The sequence below is a fragment of the Homarus americanus genome, unplaced genomic scaffold (genome assembly GCF_018991925.1).
Source record: "Homarus americanus isolate GMGI-L3 unplaced genomic scaffold, GMGI_Hamer_2.0 scaffold28579, whole genome shotgun sequence".
NCBI lineage: Eukaryota > Metazoa > Arthropoda > Malacostraca > Decapoda > Nephropidae > Homarus > Homarus americanus.
The window spans coordinates 176100-192500 of record NW_024727165.1 but is presented as its reverse complement, the minus strand read 5'-3'; the positions used below and the strand labels follow the sequence as shown (position 1 = coordinate 192500).

General features: G+C 44.3%; 1 protein-coding gene across 1 annotated transcript in view; it reads left to right on the top strand.

The window, feature by feature from the left end:
* Positions 1 to 15948, top strand: part of LOC121865793 (leucine-rich repeat extensin-like protein 5) — a 63609-nt gene extending 47661 nt beyond the window's left edge. Inside the window, exon 2 of the mRNA XM_042365352.1 lies at positions 15446 to 15948. Within this exon, the coding sequence (XP_042221286.1) occupies positions 15469 to 15930 (462 nt within the window). The 5' untranslated portion in view covers positions 15446 to 15468 and the 3' untranslated portion in view covers positions 15931 to 15948. The remainder of the gene's footprint in view (positions 1 to 15445) is intronic.
* Positions 15949 to 16401: the final 453 nt, after the last annotated feature.

Genomic DNA, 16401 nt, shown 5'->3' with positions numbered 1-16401 from the left:
ATATACTTAGATATACTGGGGTATGCTTGGATATACTGGGGTATGCTTGATATACTGGGGTATGCCTGAATATATGGGTATGCCTGATATACTGGGGTATGCTTGATATATAGTATACTTTAGATACACTGGGGTATGCTTGATATACTGGGGTATGCCTGAATATACTGGGGTATGCTTGATATACTGGGGTATGCTTGGATATACTGGGGTATGCTTGATATACTGGGGTATGTATATACTGGGGTATGCTTGATATACTGGGGTATGCTGATATACTGGGGTATGCCTGAATATACTGGGGTTGACTATATACTGGGGTATGCTTGATATACTGGGGTATGCTTGGATATACTGGGGTATGCTTGATATACTGGGGTATGCCTGAATATACTGGGGTATGCCTGAATATACTGGGGTATGCTTGATATACTGGGGTATGCTTGGATATACTGGGGTATGCTTGTATATACTGGGGTATGCCTGAATATACTGGGGTATGCCTGAATATACTGGGGTATGCTTGGATATATTGGGGTATGCTTGGATATACTGGGGTATGCTTGTATATACTGGGGTATGCCTGAATATACTGGGGTATGCCTGAATATACTGGGGTATGCTTGGATATACTGGGGTATGCTTGTATATACTGGGGTATGCTTGATATACTGGGGTATGCTTGATATACTGGGGTATGCTTGCATATACTGGGGTATGCTTGTATATACTGGGGTATGCTTGTATATACTGGGGTATGCTTGGATATACTGGGGTATGCTTGTATATACTGGGGTATGCTTGGATATACTGGGGTATGCTTGGATATACCGGTATACAGTATATCCTCACTACTAAACCCTTCACTCACCACTACATAACACGGATCATTTTTCACGCCGCCATTGTAATTAACACCGTGGCAGGTCAGAACGACAGGTCACCAGCACCCAGTGTGACCCAGGCCCAGGTTCACTCAACCCTCTGAACCTAATATGAACCCGGCAGAGGTGAACCTTGAACCTCGTCCTTGAGCTGTGCTGGGGTGTGCCGACATATGATTTGCCATTGTTTACACACCTGCATTGTGTTTGTATATGTGATTGTACTCTGTTTGTGTACATTGTTTATATACATGTACACTCTATGTACATTGTATACCTGCACACTATGTATATACATTTATTCCTGCACACTATATGTACATTGTATATCTGCACACTCTATGTACATTGTATACCTACACACTATGTACATTGTATACCTGCACACTCTATGGACATTGTATACCTACACACTATGTACATTGTATACCTGCACACTATGTACATTGTATACCTGCACACTATGTACATTGTATACCTGCACACTATGTACATTGTATACCTGCACACTATGTACATTGTATACCTGCACACTATATATACATGTTGAACCAAAGTGAATTTGAATGAATTTCTCTTATTCTGAATGATTGTCTCTTATCTGTATATCTTTCTGCCTATACCGTTTATCTGTCCATTCATCTATCTATCCATCTATCTATCTATCTATCTATTTATCCATCTATCTATCTATCTATCTATCTATCTATCTATCTATCTATCTTTATCTGTTTAGACAATAAAATGTATCTGACTGTCAGTTTATACTATGTATCTATCTATCTAAATCTATCTTATGTATCCATCAGTCTTTCTGCTTTCTAATACTACCTGTCTGTCTGTCTGTCTGTCTATCTGTCTGTCTGTCTGTCTGTGTCTGTCTGTCTGTCTTTCTATCTGTCTATCTGTCTTTCTCGTGATCCTTGTGGAATATAAGTGCCGACGGTGATGCATGACCCGTCTGGGACATCATTACATACCTGTCTCACTGCTGGCTTAATAAGTTTACAGGTGTTTGATGATCTCTCTCTCTCTCTCTCTCTCTCTCTCTCTGTAGGTTAAACTGTCCATAATGATAATGATCCCGATGATGATAATGATGAACGATAAAGGAAAATATAACACATTCAAGTTACGTTAGATAATACAACCTAAACACAACGTATTGGGTATTCTGTCAGTTCTAGTTATGTAACAGTGGGGACTAAACCTCAAAACACGTTGTATATAAAACTCAAAATAAAGCAAAGGAAAAAAACGAAAAACATGAAGAAAAAAGAATTTGATACGTTGAGATTAGGTAATAATGACAACGTAAAAACAACGATTAGTAATGCGGTGAGTTTGTGTGTGTGTCTGTATCTGTGAACGTGTCCTGTGAAAAGAATACAAACTTAGTTGGCAACGCTGGTGACGTATTTGATTGCAACCGTGTACTGGGGGGGGGGGTGGGGGGTGTGTTGTTTGCTTGTGTTTGTTGCTTTGTGGTATTGTTTATTGTTTGTGGTGTTTTGTTGTCGAATTTAACTTGAATTTTGTTTGATGTGTTTTTTTACGAATTATGCTCGCTCACACACACACACACACACACACACACACCTAACAACAACAAATTTACTGACAAAGCTTTGAGTACCGTCTTTAATATTCTCTCCCTCATGACTGTAAATAAAGAGAGAGAGAGAGAGAGAGAGAGAGAGAGAGAGAGAGAGAGAGAGAGAGAGAGAGAGAGAGAGAGAGTCACCAACACTGCCTACTGAATCCATTCTCTCTCACACGACACCTCACAAATAGCTGTCGAGATGTAAACAAACATTATCCTTATTCCTGACAACACAAAATGACTCTCTTGTTGCATCGTTGACGAGATGGTGAGTCCGGTTAACCAGACATATCCGGTAACCGTGCCCCCCAGCCCCCTCCTCCCCCTCCAGGTACTGCCATGAGGTGTATTTCCCTCAACTATTTCGTATTTTCTCTCGTGTAGGAGCCTCAGATGTGATATGTATTGAGTGTATTTGTTGTATACTGACGGTGTATATTGTCCCGGATGTGTTATGGATGCTAGATAAATGAGACGAGGTCGTAGGAAGGTGATCAATGAGTTGTACGTCTGGCATAAGGATTCAACACCCCCCCCACCCTTCTTCCTCCTCCTCCTCCTCCTCTCACACCAGACACGGGAATATACAGGGAGAAACTATCGTACTGCGTGGGTGGACGTCGGGACGGTTTGTTCTTCCATATCCTGACGAATTATACTCAGGGATTATTATTTATTACTTCTATGTGGAAATCTTTATAGGCTTAACATTAATGATCATCCTACGCGATGGACGTAAGCGGCTCCCCCCCCCTCCCTCCTCCCTCCTAGGCTTGTGGCACCCGCAGGAGGAAGATAAGACGAGGGTAAAATCGAAGAAAGAAAACAAAAGAGAAACGACATGGCGCGAGAGGTGTTAAATCTTGCTCTGAGCTGACTCGATCCTAAATGGCAACTTGTTACGGTGTCTATATCCTCATGGCGTTTATACTTTATAAATCCGCGGGTTGTAAAGGAATTATCCTCATCTCTAAATTATTATTTTATTTATTTTTTTATTTTTTTAGAAGCGCTTTCCGTCAGTGAGGTAAAATTATTAGTAGGTATTCTGGCCGGGGAAAGATGGATAAGAATTAGATTTCCTGCGTTTACAACAGTTGAAAGAGAGAGAGAGAGAGAGAGAGAGAGAGGGGTTGTGTGGTTTGTGTTGATAATAATATTAGTAGTGTCTTAATAATAATAATAATAAATACTTTATCTTAGTCATGTCGTGGTGGAGGGAATGGGGAGGGGGCAGGGGTGGTAAGGTAACCAAGGTGGGTAAAGGTGACAGTAATTGATGATATATTGATCAACAGGGAGGAATAAAGGTATAGTTTATGATGGGCTGGCTGGTGGGTGTGGGCGTAGGGTGGGTGTGGGCGTAGGGTGGGTGTGGGCGTAAGGTGATGTGAGCGTTGTATGGTGTGGTGTGCTACGGTGTGGGCGTGAGTATGGAGAGGATGCAGTCGATGTGGGAAAATAAAATTGATAACTACTACCAAATATAATAACACCAACAATAACTCATAACAACAACAACAATACCACCACCTAACAACAATACCACCACCACCACTAACAACAAATCCCACTAACAACACCACCACCACACTACCACCAACACAATACCACCACCACCACCAACAACAACAATACCACCACCACCACTAACAACAATACCACCACCACCACTAACAACAACAACAATACCACCACCACCACTAACAACAATGCCACCACACCACCACTAACAACAACAACAATGCCACCACCACCACTAACAACAACCACCACCACCACTAACAACAACAACAATACCACCACCACCACTAACAACAGCCACCACCCACTAACAACAATACCACCGCACTAACAACAACAATGCCACTACCACACTAACAACAATACCACACCACCACTAACAACAACAATACCACCACCACCACTACCAACAATACCACCACCACCACTAACAACAATACCACCACCACCCCAACACAACAACAATACCACCACCACCACTAACAACAATACCACCACCACCACTAACAACAACAATACCACCACCACCACTAACAACAACAACAATACCACCACCACTAACAACAATACCACCACCACCACTAACAACAACAACAATACCACCACCACCATAACAACAACACAATACCACCACCACCACCTAACACAACAACAATACCACCACCACCACTAACAACAACAATACCACCACCACCACTAACAACAACAACAATACCACCACCACCACTAACAACAATACCACCACCACCACCTAACAACAATACCACCACCACCACCACTAACAACTACCACCACCACCAAACAACACCAAATACCACCACCACCACTAACAACAACAACAATACCACCACCACCACTAACAACAACCACCTACCACTAACAACAATACCACCACCACCACTAACAACAATACCACCACCACCACCCAACAACAATACCACCACCACCAACAACAATACCACCACCACCACTACACAACAACAACAATACCACCACCACCACCCAACAACAATACCACCACCACCACCACCACTAACAACAACACCACCACCACCACCACTAACAACAATACCACCACCACCACTAACAACAACAACATTACCACCACCACCACTAACAACAACAACAACAATACCACCACCACCACCACTAACAACAACAACAACAATACCACCCCACTACCACAACACCACACCCCAAAACCACCACCACACTAACAACAACAATACCACCACCACCACACAACAACAACAACAATACCACCACCACCACTAACAACAACACCACCACCACCACCACTAACAACCACCACCACCACCACCACTAACAACAAAAGCGGCCCAACCCATAATAAACACCACACCTATTCTGATGACTTACCCTTATTAACACTTATATTACTTACATTTATATTACTAAAAAAAACCTCTACTTTTCTCAACATATCACTTTATAAATCCGTTTTCTATGTGGGTTTATAAGTGAAGAGAATGGAGGAAGACTGGTAAAAATGGAAAAAAGTATAAAAAGTAAAAAAATAAGAAAAATATTAAAAAAAGTAAAATTAAAAAAAAGTGTAAAAAAATAGTAAAAAGTAAAAGATAAAGTAAAAAATAAAGTTCCTAGACAATGAAAGTCTTTAGTAATATTACGTAGGGTACATTTTCCGCCCACCTGTGTAGAGTAGGTGATGAAGGACTCGACAAAAGGTGAATTACAGGTGTATGTTGATGGATGGATTTCACGTTACCTGGGTGAGTGGTTGGGTGGGTGCGTGGGTGGGTAGGTGGGTGGGTGGGCAGGGGCGGTGGATGGAGGAAAGTGAGTGAATGGGTGGGTGGGTGATGGTGGGTGGGTGGGGGGGGCGGATGGAGGAATGTGAGTGAATGGGTGGGTGGGTGGGGCATGGAGGTGTGGGTGGGTGGGTGGGCGGGGGCAGTGGATGGAGGGAATGTGAGTGAATGGGTGGGTGGGTGAGTGGGTGGGTGGGTGGGCAGGGGGGCAGTGGATGGAGGAATGTGGTGAATGGGTGGGTGGATGAGTGGGACAGTGTCTAGAAGATATGAAGGGTTGGCGGAGGAAGATTGCGTTAAGTGGCAGATCTAGTAGAATATGGGTGGGTAGGTGGGGATGGGGCGGGTAGGAGGGCGGGGTGGGGTGAGTGGAGCAGAGGTGGGGTAGGTGAGTACGTTGGTGGGAAGAAGGATGGATTAATTGGTGGACGGTGGGTGGGTGGGGCGGTGGGTGGATAAATAACTGTGTCAGACATTTATATACAATTAACCTTGATGGATATACGGCACACGGCTACTGAACACGAGACGGATCACCTGAAGATTAAACACCCCATCTTATTTCACCTGTTCGAGTAACCCCTTAACCTAACCTAACTAACCTAAACTAACACCAACATACATAACATAACGTAACATAACATAACATAACATAACATAACATAACATAACATAACGTAACATAACATAACTCCCCCAAGTAGCATTAGGTTAGGTTAATCATCAGGTGAAATAAGCTGGTGGGGGTGGTGGCTGATGTGCAGGTGACCCTACAAGGTTATAAAGACCAGAACAATCTTAATGACTATACGATGGAACAGTCTAAAGAAAAAGAATTGTGGAAGGGGCACTCTGGAAAGTACTCTGCTGTGGAAAGAGCTGTCTGGTCCTCGCGAAGTAGTACTCTGGAATAAACTCTCAGGGTACCCAGAGTACACTGAAATAAAGTACTCGATAGGGAAAGTTACCTGAATAAGTACATGGAAGCAGCAGTGAGGGAGCCTGCATAAGGAGACAGTCTGGAATAATCCCAAGGAGAGGCAGTGTGAGAGGTACTCTAGCTCGGGTACTTAGGAGGGAGGGAGGAGGGATACGTCCAGACATGGGTTTGATGATGGGAGGCTGAAAAGAGAGGAATCGTAGGAGGGAGGAGAAGGAGGTGGGGCAGGGGAGGAGATCCAACTGGAAGGGTTCACGAAAACTGGGCGGCGGGCGGCAGTGTACCCAGGGTGTCTGGGGACGCCGCTACTGCTGCCATTGCCGCCGGCAGTAGCAGTCTGCAGGATGGCGGTGGGCGGCAGAGGAAAGACAAAGAATAGGTGGCAGAGAAGAGTGTATTAAGTGTAGATGAATAGAGATGGATAGTAGGAAGCGAAGAATGGGCGTAGGAGGTAAATAATGGGCGTAGAATACAAAACGTGGGAGCGGGAGATAAAAAAGGGTGTGAAAGGCAAAGAAAGGGCGTGGGGGAGGTAAAAGGGGGCGTGGAAGAAAAAAGATGAGCGTCAAATACAAAAGAAGGGCGTAACGGACAAAATATGGGCGTGAAAAGACAAAGATGGGCGTGAAAGATAAAAGATAGGCATGAAAGACAAAATATGGGCGTGAAAGACAAAAGATGGGCGTGAACTAGAACGTTGGAGACAAAGCACAAGGGAATGATTGGGAGAAGAGACAAAGAAGGATTAACACACACACACACACACACACACACACACACACACACAAAGACACAGAACAACAGACACATCTAAGGATAAAAGAAAGCAAAAGTAAATATGATGATTTTGGGATTGAGGCAAAAGAACAGGGATAGATAAGACAGTGAGTGGGTATGAGAGAGAGAGAGAGAGAGATAAAATAACGAAATAATGCGAATGTGGAATAGGAATAAAACACGTTAATAAAAGAATAAATAACCAATAATATAGCCAGAAAGGAAGACAGTGAAAAAGAAAGAATAACGAGTGAGTGTAGAAGAGGTAGAGGAAGAGAGAATAAGAAGAGGTGAAGAAGGGAGAAAGAGGAGAAGACGAGGAATAAAGAAGAGAAAGAAAAGAGAAAAATGAAGAGGAAGAATAAGGAAAGGGAAATACAGAAGAGGAGAAAACCACAGGAAAAGAAGAAGGAAGTAGAGAATAAAAAGACGATAAAGGAGAATAGAGAAGATAAATAAGACACAGCTGTACACAATATTATGTGGTATTGACACCCTGAGATTGTGCCATACAGAGAGCTTATTGGTTGATCCTCTCCGCTCCTCCACAATGATATTCAAGAGCAGTTTTGTTGTGGAATATTTTGTCTCGCTGATTGGTTGGTTCGTCCTTAAAGTGTTAAATAATAGTCCTTAAAATGATAAATAAACATCCTCAAAGGGATTTAATCCTCGTCCTCAAAGTGTTAAACCAGAAGGCCCTTGATGATGGCAATAAAGTTCGCTTACGTTGGCTGAAAGGATGTCATGCTGATGAAACGCCAGTTCTTAGTAACCATGCATCATAATGATATGTAGATTTTAACCTGATTGACTGACGTATCCTGTTACCATTATTATTATTATTATTATTATTATTATTATTATTATTATTATTATTATTATTATTATTATTATTATTATTATTATTATTGTTATTGTTATTATTATTATTATTATATTATTTTTTTTATTATTGTTATTATTATTATTATTATTATTGTTATTGTTATTATTATTATTATTATTTATATTTTTTGTTATTATTATTATTACTATTATTATTATTATTATTATTATTATTATTATTATTATTTTTTTTTATTATTATTATTATTATTATTATTATTATTATTATTATTATTATTATTTTTATTTTTTTTTTTTTATTATTATTATTATTATTATTATTATTGTTATTTTATTTTTATTATTTTATTATTTTATTATTATTATTATTATTATTATTATTATTATTATTATTATTATTATTATTGTTGTTGTTGTTATTATTACGAGTTAGTCAAGGGGTGAAATAAGGAATGACAGAACTTGGCAAATATTTTTATTGGGGTAAATGAAACCTTTAACACGGTAGGAAGTTAACGAATGAATGAAATTAAATGAAAAATGAAGAGAGGGAATGAATGAACGACTGAAAGAGTGAAATGAATAAATGAAGCAAAAGGAAAATTAAACGTGTGTGTGTCTCTTACTCACTCATCTTCTTCTTCTCTTCTTTATTTTTATCATTCGCCTTTTCTTACTTTTCTTTTTTACTCTTCCTTTCCTATATTCTTCTTCTCTCCTTTCTTTTTCTCTCTCTCTCTCTCTCTCTCTCTCTCTCTCTCTCTCTCTCTCTCTCTCTCTCCTCTCTCTCTCTCTCTCTCTCTCTCTCTCTCTCTCCCAGTGACATGAAGTCTAGCCTAGGGTACAAAAGTGTGCCCCACACGTAATATTTCCTCTTTCTCTCTCTCTCTCTCTCTCTCTCTCTCTTTTCCTCTCTATTTGTCTGCCTTTCTCTATATGTTCTATGTATGTCCCTCTGTCTCTTGTCTGCTCCTCTCTCTCTCGTTAAGAAAAATTGAAGGGAGAAGAGAAGAAAGAGAGAGAAGAGGTCGATAAATTAAATAATGAATTGAAATTGAAAGGTGCAGTTAAGGGATGACACGAGACAGTAATACACTTCCATAAATGGTCAGAGGCAGGGGTAGTGGGTGAGGGAGGAAGGGGGTTGAGGGAGGAGGGGAGGGGGGGAGGAAGGGTGAGCAGGAAGGGGAGGAGGGAAGGGGGAGGAGGGAGGAGGGGAGAGGGGGGGGGAGGGGGTGAGGGAGGAAGGGGGGGGAGAGGGGGAGGGGGGGAGGGGGGGGGGGGGGAGGGAGGGAAGGGGGTGGAGGGAAGGGGGGAGGAAGGGGGTGAGGGAGGGAAGGGGGGTTGAGGGAGGGAAGGGTGAGGGGAGGGAAGGAGCGAGGGAAGGGGGTGGAGGGAGGGAAGGTTGAGCGAGGGAAGGGGGTGAGGGGAGGGGGTGAGGGAGGGAAGGGGGGTGAGGAGGGAAGGGGGTGAGGGAGGGAAGGGGGGGTGAAGGAGGGAAGGGGGGGGTGAGGGAGGGAAGGGGTGAGGGATGAAGGGGGGTGAGGGAGGGAAAAGAAGGGGGGGAGGTTTCTGCTTAACTGATGGAGCGTGGACTAAATGAAGGGAGGGAAGGGGAAGGGGGTAAAGAGGGAGAGGGGAGGGGAGTAGAGAGTGATGGAGGAAAGGGGGTAGAGGGGGAGGGAGGGGAAAGGAGAATAGAGACGGAAGGAAGAAGGGGTAGAGAGGTGGAGGAAGGTAGAGTGGAAGGGGAGATGGAAGGAATAATGAAGGAAAGAGGAATAGAGAGATAGAGAGGAAGGAAGGAAGGAAGGACGAAATGGGAATTGATGAGGAGATCAGAGATAGAAGGAATAGGAAAGCAGGGATGGAGAAGGGAAAGAGGAAGGAAGGAAGGATAATGAATAATGACGATAGGGAGGAAGGGTAATAACAAAGACAAGCAAAGATAGAAGAATTGACTAGAGTTGAATAAACATGGGAGATAACGGAGACATACATAAAAAGAGTGATAAAGGAGACACAGATGGAAATTGGATAATCGTGAGAGAATACGTACCTGAATAGTTGAAAATAGAAATAATTATGTAGTTAGTGAAAATAGATGAAAATTAATTACTGATTATTATTATTATTATTATTATTATTATTATTATTTTTATTATTATTATTATTATCTGAATAACATAACCAAACAAACTCTGCCCAATTTGTACACATGTCAGGTAAATTGGTCAAAATAGGCGCAGGTGGTCAGGGTACAGTGCCTTGGCTTTGGCACTGATATAATGGCTATGTGAACTACTCCACTGGGATTGTGTGGCACTCTAGTTCTGTACTGGCTCGTGTGTGTGTGTGTGTGTGTGTGTGCGTGCGTGTGTGTGTGTGTGTGTGTGTGTGTGTGTGTGTGTGTGTGTGTGTGTGTGTGTGTTTAATTTAATACATGTGGATGATACGAGGTGGGGGGTGTAGGGGCCGGCTTGATCTCAGGTATCCGGCCTCTGGAGTGGTAGCAGGATATTGTAGTGGTGGTGGTGGTAGAGGTACAAAGGATGATGGTGATGGTGGTAGTAGAGGTACTGAGGATGATGGTGGTGGTGGTGGTGGTGGTAGCGGTGGTACTGGAGGATGGGTGGTGTGGTGGTAGCAGATGGTGGTAGCAGAGGCATGGAGGATGATGGTGGTGGTGGTGGTAGCGATGGTGGTAGCAGTGGTACTGAGGATGGTGGTGGTGGTGGTGGTGGTTTTGGGGTTAGCGATGGTAATAGAGGAGCGGATGGTGGTGGTTACGATGATGGTGATGGTGGTAGTAGTGGTGATGGTGGTAATAGTGGTGATGGTGGTGGACGCAGCCGGCCAGTGACATTTGTGAGTGATCTGGATCTTGTGAGGTCGACCTTGAAGACCACTCGGTATGTGGCCTAAGATGACGATGGTGAGTGGGTGGTCTGCGGGGTGGGTGAGTGGGTGTGGGCTGCGGGTGGGTGAGTGGGCGTGGGCTGCGGGTGGGTGAGAGTGGGCGTGGGCTGCGGGTGGTGAGTGGGCGTGGTCTGCGGGTGGGTGAGTGGGTGTGGGCTGCGGGTGGGTGAGTGGGCGTGGGCTGCGGGTGGGTGAGTGGGGCGGGGCTGCGGTGGGTGAGTGGGCGTGGTCTGGTGGGTGTGGGTGAGTGGGGCGTGGGGCTGCGGTGGGTGGGAGGGAGTGGGCTGCGGGGTGGGTGAGGGCTGCGGGTGGGGAGTGGAAGGCAGCTGTAAGTAGCGAGTGGGTGAGTGGGCATGGGCTGCGGGTGGGTGGATGGGTGCCTGGTAACGGGGGTTTGCTGGAGTCGGAGGAGGAAGGAGAGGATGTGGAATAGGAGGAGTAAGAAGAGGAGGAGGAGGAGGAGGAAGACGAGGAGGAAGAAGAGGAGGATAGGGAGGAGGAGAAGGAGGAAGACAAGCTAAGGGTGTCACCAGTAGGGTGTTTGTGGTGGCGGCGAGTGGACGCATTAATAGATAATAGTTAATTAGCTCCTAATTGGCCGGCGAGGACAGGTCCCTCTACGGAGACTCTCCTCTCTGTCAAAACACAAACACACCGCCACCACGAGCACTCAGCAGCGCCTGGCGTCTCTTACGACCCCCCCCCCCTCTCACTCATAGCGTTTCTTAATTTATTCATATACTGAGTGCAGTCAACCTACATATGTACAGTAAACACACACACATACAGGGTCAACCTACATATGTACAGTAAACACACACACACACACACACACACAGGGTCAACCTACATACGGACAGTGCAGACATGTGTGTATTTAGGACATGAGTAATGTGAACGGGCGGAGGCAAGTGTTCAAGGCTGTGTAAGTGTATGTAAGTGTTCATGACTGTTTGAGTGTATGTAATTGTTCATGACTGTTTGAGTGTATGTAAGTGTTCAAGGCTGTGTTAGTGTATGTAAGTGTTCATGACTGTTTGAGTGTATGTAAGTGTTCATGACTGTTTGAGTGTATGCGTTCAAGGCTGGGCAGTGTATGTAAGTGTTCATGACTGCTTGAGTAAGTATGTGGCGTTCGCGACTGTTTGGAGTGTATGTTGTCTGGTGACCGGTTTGAGTGCATGTTATGTTCAAGGCTGCGTGGCGGGTGGCGGAAGCCGTCTGGCGATCATTGAGGTATGCAATTGTTCGGCGACTGCTTGAAAGCGTATGTGGGCAAGTTCGCTGCTGTGCAAGTGTATGTAAGTGTTCATGACTGTTTGAGTGTATGTAAGTGTTCAAGGCTGTGCAAGTGTATGTAAGTGTTCATGACTGTTTGAGTGTATGTAAGTGTTCAAGGCTGTGTAAATGTATGTAAGCGTTCATGACTGTTTGAGTGTATGTAATTGTTCATGACTGTTTGAGTGTATGTAAGTGTTCAAGGCTGTGCAAGTGTATGTAAGTGTTCATGACTGTTTGAGTGTATGTAAGTGTTCAAGGCTGTGCAAGTGTATGTAAGTGTTCATGTCTGTTTGAGTGTATGTAAGTGTTCAAGGCTGTGTAAGTGTATGTAAGCGTTCATGACTGTTTGAGTGTATGTAATTGTTCATGACTGTTTGAGTGTATGTAAGTGTTCAAGGCTGTGCAAGTGTATGTAAGTGTTCATGACTGTATCTAAGTGGGACATGTGTACAGTACATCTATTAAGTGTACTCGTCTTGATTGTGTCTCTTAAGTGGAATATTAAATTTAATGTAACACGCACACACACACACACACACACACACACACACACACACACACACACACACACACACATGTATACACGAATATAATACTCGTTCGTGTGTGTTTGTATATGGATTCGTACTTGTGTGTTTGACTATGTTCTGGTTCACGCGCTCATGTATGTTGATACATACATACATACATACATACAAACAAACATACATACATACATACATACATACATACATACATACATACATACATACATACATACATACATACATACAAGGGTTAGCACTATCCACTAAAGGCTGTACTGTACATATTAAACTGAAGCAACTGTTGTGCTGAGTGTTAATGACCAGTGAAGGCACAGGTGTGTTCATTTACATGTGTCTATAGTTGACAGGTGTTCCGAGTGACCTTAATATACCAGACATTGATTCCAAGTCGTGCAGTGTAGTTCAGTTAGCTGTGTACGGTGTGCCCTAGTTACCAGTGGCCTTACTTAACGGTGATAGGAATGTACACACACTAGAGTAGACGCCTTATTGTCCACTTATCCACTCTTTTTAAGTATGGATAAATACCATGGCCTGTAAAGTGTGTACCTGATGCTCTTGCCGTGACGCCACGTGTTACGCGACCAATAGACTGAAGTAATTGTCGTGACGTCACATGTGCAACCAATTGATAGTAATTCCAGTGACGTCATATTCCCGCAATCAATAGATAAAAAGCATTCTCGTGATGTCATGTTTCACGCGACCAATAGGCTAATAATAAATAATAATAATAATTAACGGTTTATTGAAAGAGCTTGGCAGCCAGAAGGCTGAAAATATACAGGCTGAGGTAATCTCCGTGACGTGGCTCGTAGATGTAGTGTATTACAGGACATACTGTACTGTACTGTACTTGGTGTTAGGAGTTTATGTAATAGTGTCATTGTGTTCCGTGATGTGAAAAAGTTCCGTGACATTAGTTGACCTCAATACAGGTGTGTCTCGCACCTGCATGCTAAAGTTGGCCTGTAAAAAGATATTGAGGTCGAACTTGTGCAGGTGTTACGCCACGACCCACATGTTCCAGGTGGCCCAGAAGGGCGTCCTCTACCTGTGTAGCCCAGAAGGGTGGCCTACACCTGTATGGCCCAAGAGTGTGGCCTACACATGTGTGACCCTTGGAAGGGTAGGTACACCTGTGTGGCCCAGGAGGGTAGCCTACACCTGTGTGGCCCTGGGAAGGGTAGGTACACCTGTGTATTCCAGGAGGGTGGCCTACACCTGTGTGGCCTTGGGGAGGGTAGGTACACCTGTGTGGCCCAAGAGTGTGGCCTACACATGTGTGACCCTTGGAAGGGTAGGTACACCTGTGTGGCCCAAGAGTGTGGCCTACACATGTGTGACCCTTGGAAGGGTAGGTACACCTGTGTGGCCCTGGGAGGGTAGGTACACCTGTGTGGCCCTGGGAGGTAGGTACACCTGTGTGGCCCTGGGGTGGAACCTGTGTGGCCCTGGAGGGTAGGTACACCTGTGTGGCCCTGGAGGGTAGGTACACCTGTGTGGCCCTGGAGGGTAGGTACACCTGTGTGGCCCTGGGAGGGTAGAGTACACCTGTGTGGCCCTGGGGAGGGTGGGTACCTGTGGCCTGGAGGGTAGAGCCACACCTGTGTGGACTGGGATAGGAGGGGTTGTCAGGGAGAAAGAAAGGTCGCTTACTATTGTTTTTTCTCCAGCGCGCGTGTGTGTGTGTGTGTGTCTCCTCTAAGTTGTTGTAAGTATATATGCGTATATACATGTACGTTTGTCAATTTGTGTGAGAGTAAGTCTGTGTGTGTCCTTCAGTATGTGTGTAAATCTGTGTGCGTGTGTGTGTGTCCTTGGCGGTCACACATAAAAGAGCGTCTGGGACCGGCTTATTTTTTTTAACGGGGTGGCACAGGAGGATACAGACCTGAGTCGTTATCGTCCACAATAATGATAACCAGAGGAGTTATCATTATCCTGCCTGCCATGATATCTACCAGGGTGGACACTAAGGGGGTGATGATGATGGTGATGATAATGATGGTGGTCGTGATGATGATGGTGATGATAATGATGGTGGTCGTAATGATGGTGATGATGATGTTTGGTGGTCGTGATGATAATGATGGTGGGGATAATGGTGATGATGATTAATAATATTTATATTGTTTATGCTCTTATTAATGTTATTATTTTACTTATTGTTGTAAATGTGAGTATTAGTGTTATTATTATTTGAAGATCATTGATATTATTATTAGTAGTAGTATTAGTAGTAGAGTAGTAGAAGTAATAGTAAAAGTATTTAAGGTAATAACATGATCATTACGACACTAACGGCCGTCTCCTCCGCCTTACAGAGTGTGATGGTGTGTGCGTGACAATGGACTTCCCTCGCGACTCCTCCCACCGGGGCCGCGGGCTGATGGGTCGCCGGTCACCTCCCACACACCCCTCCCTGGTACACACACTCGTCTCCCCGAAGCCGGATCCCTCGCCCTCCACCTCTCCTTACGTTGGCGGCTCTCCCTTATTTGGAGAATCACCCTCGGGGATTCCACGCTCTCCGGTGTCCCCCATGGGTATTATGGTGAAGAACGAGCCCCCTGTGTCACCCTCGGGGCCCTCGGACTACCCCGGACACCCGAAGAAGCCTCGGTGTGATGCCGAGTGGTCTCCTTCCCCCGGGGCCATGAGCGTTGACTCGTTGTCTCCGCCGCCCCAGAACCCCAATGGACTTTCAGGGGGATCTATGGGTCATCCCTCCAACGGCAACGCGCTCTCTCCCATGTCCTCCTCCAGCTACGACCCCAGCTCACCTTACCTCCCCAGATCAGGTGAGTAACTCCTTCAAGACCATCTCAATGATGGTGGTTTAACTCCTTGAGGACGAGGGCTTAACTGTTTGAGGACGAGGGTTTAACTCTGAAGACGACGGTTTAACTCCTCGTTGACTATTTCTTAAAGTTTCGTCTTTGAATGGTCTTAAACCTGTCGTCCTCAAAGGGTTAATTTTTTTTTGTGTGTTTTATCATATTGTTTTTATCATCTATATTGTTTGGTAATTGTTATTCTTTATCTTATTATTCTCTATCATTCATCTTATTATCATCTTAATATATTTCCTGTTATTGTTAAGATGGTGAAGGATGAGTTGATGCAAGACCTAACCTAAGCTAACCTGACCTGACCTGACCTGACCTGACCTGACCAAACGTAACACAAACCTAACCTAACCCTCTCCCCCCAGGTAAGCGTTAGGGTGTTCAATCTTCACGTAATCCCTTTTTTTTTTAGGTCAGACAGTCTTTAATAC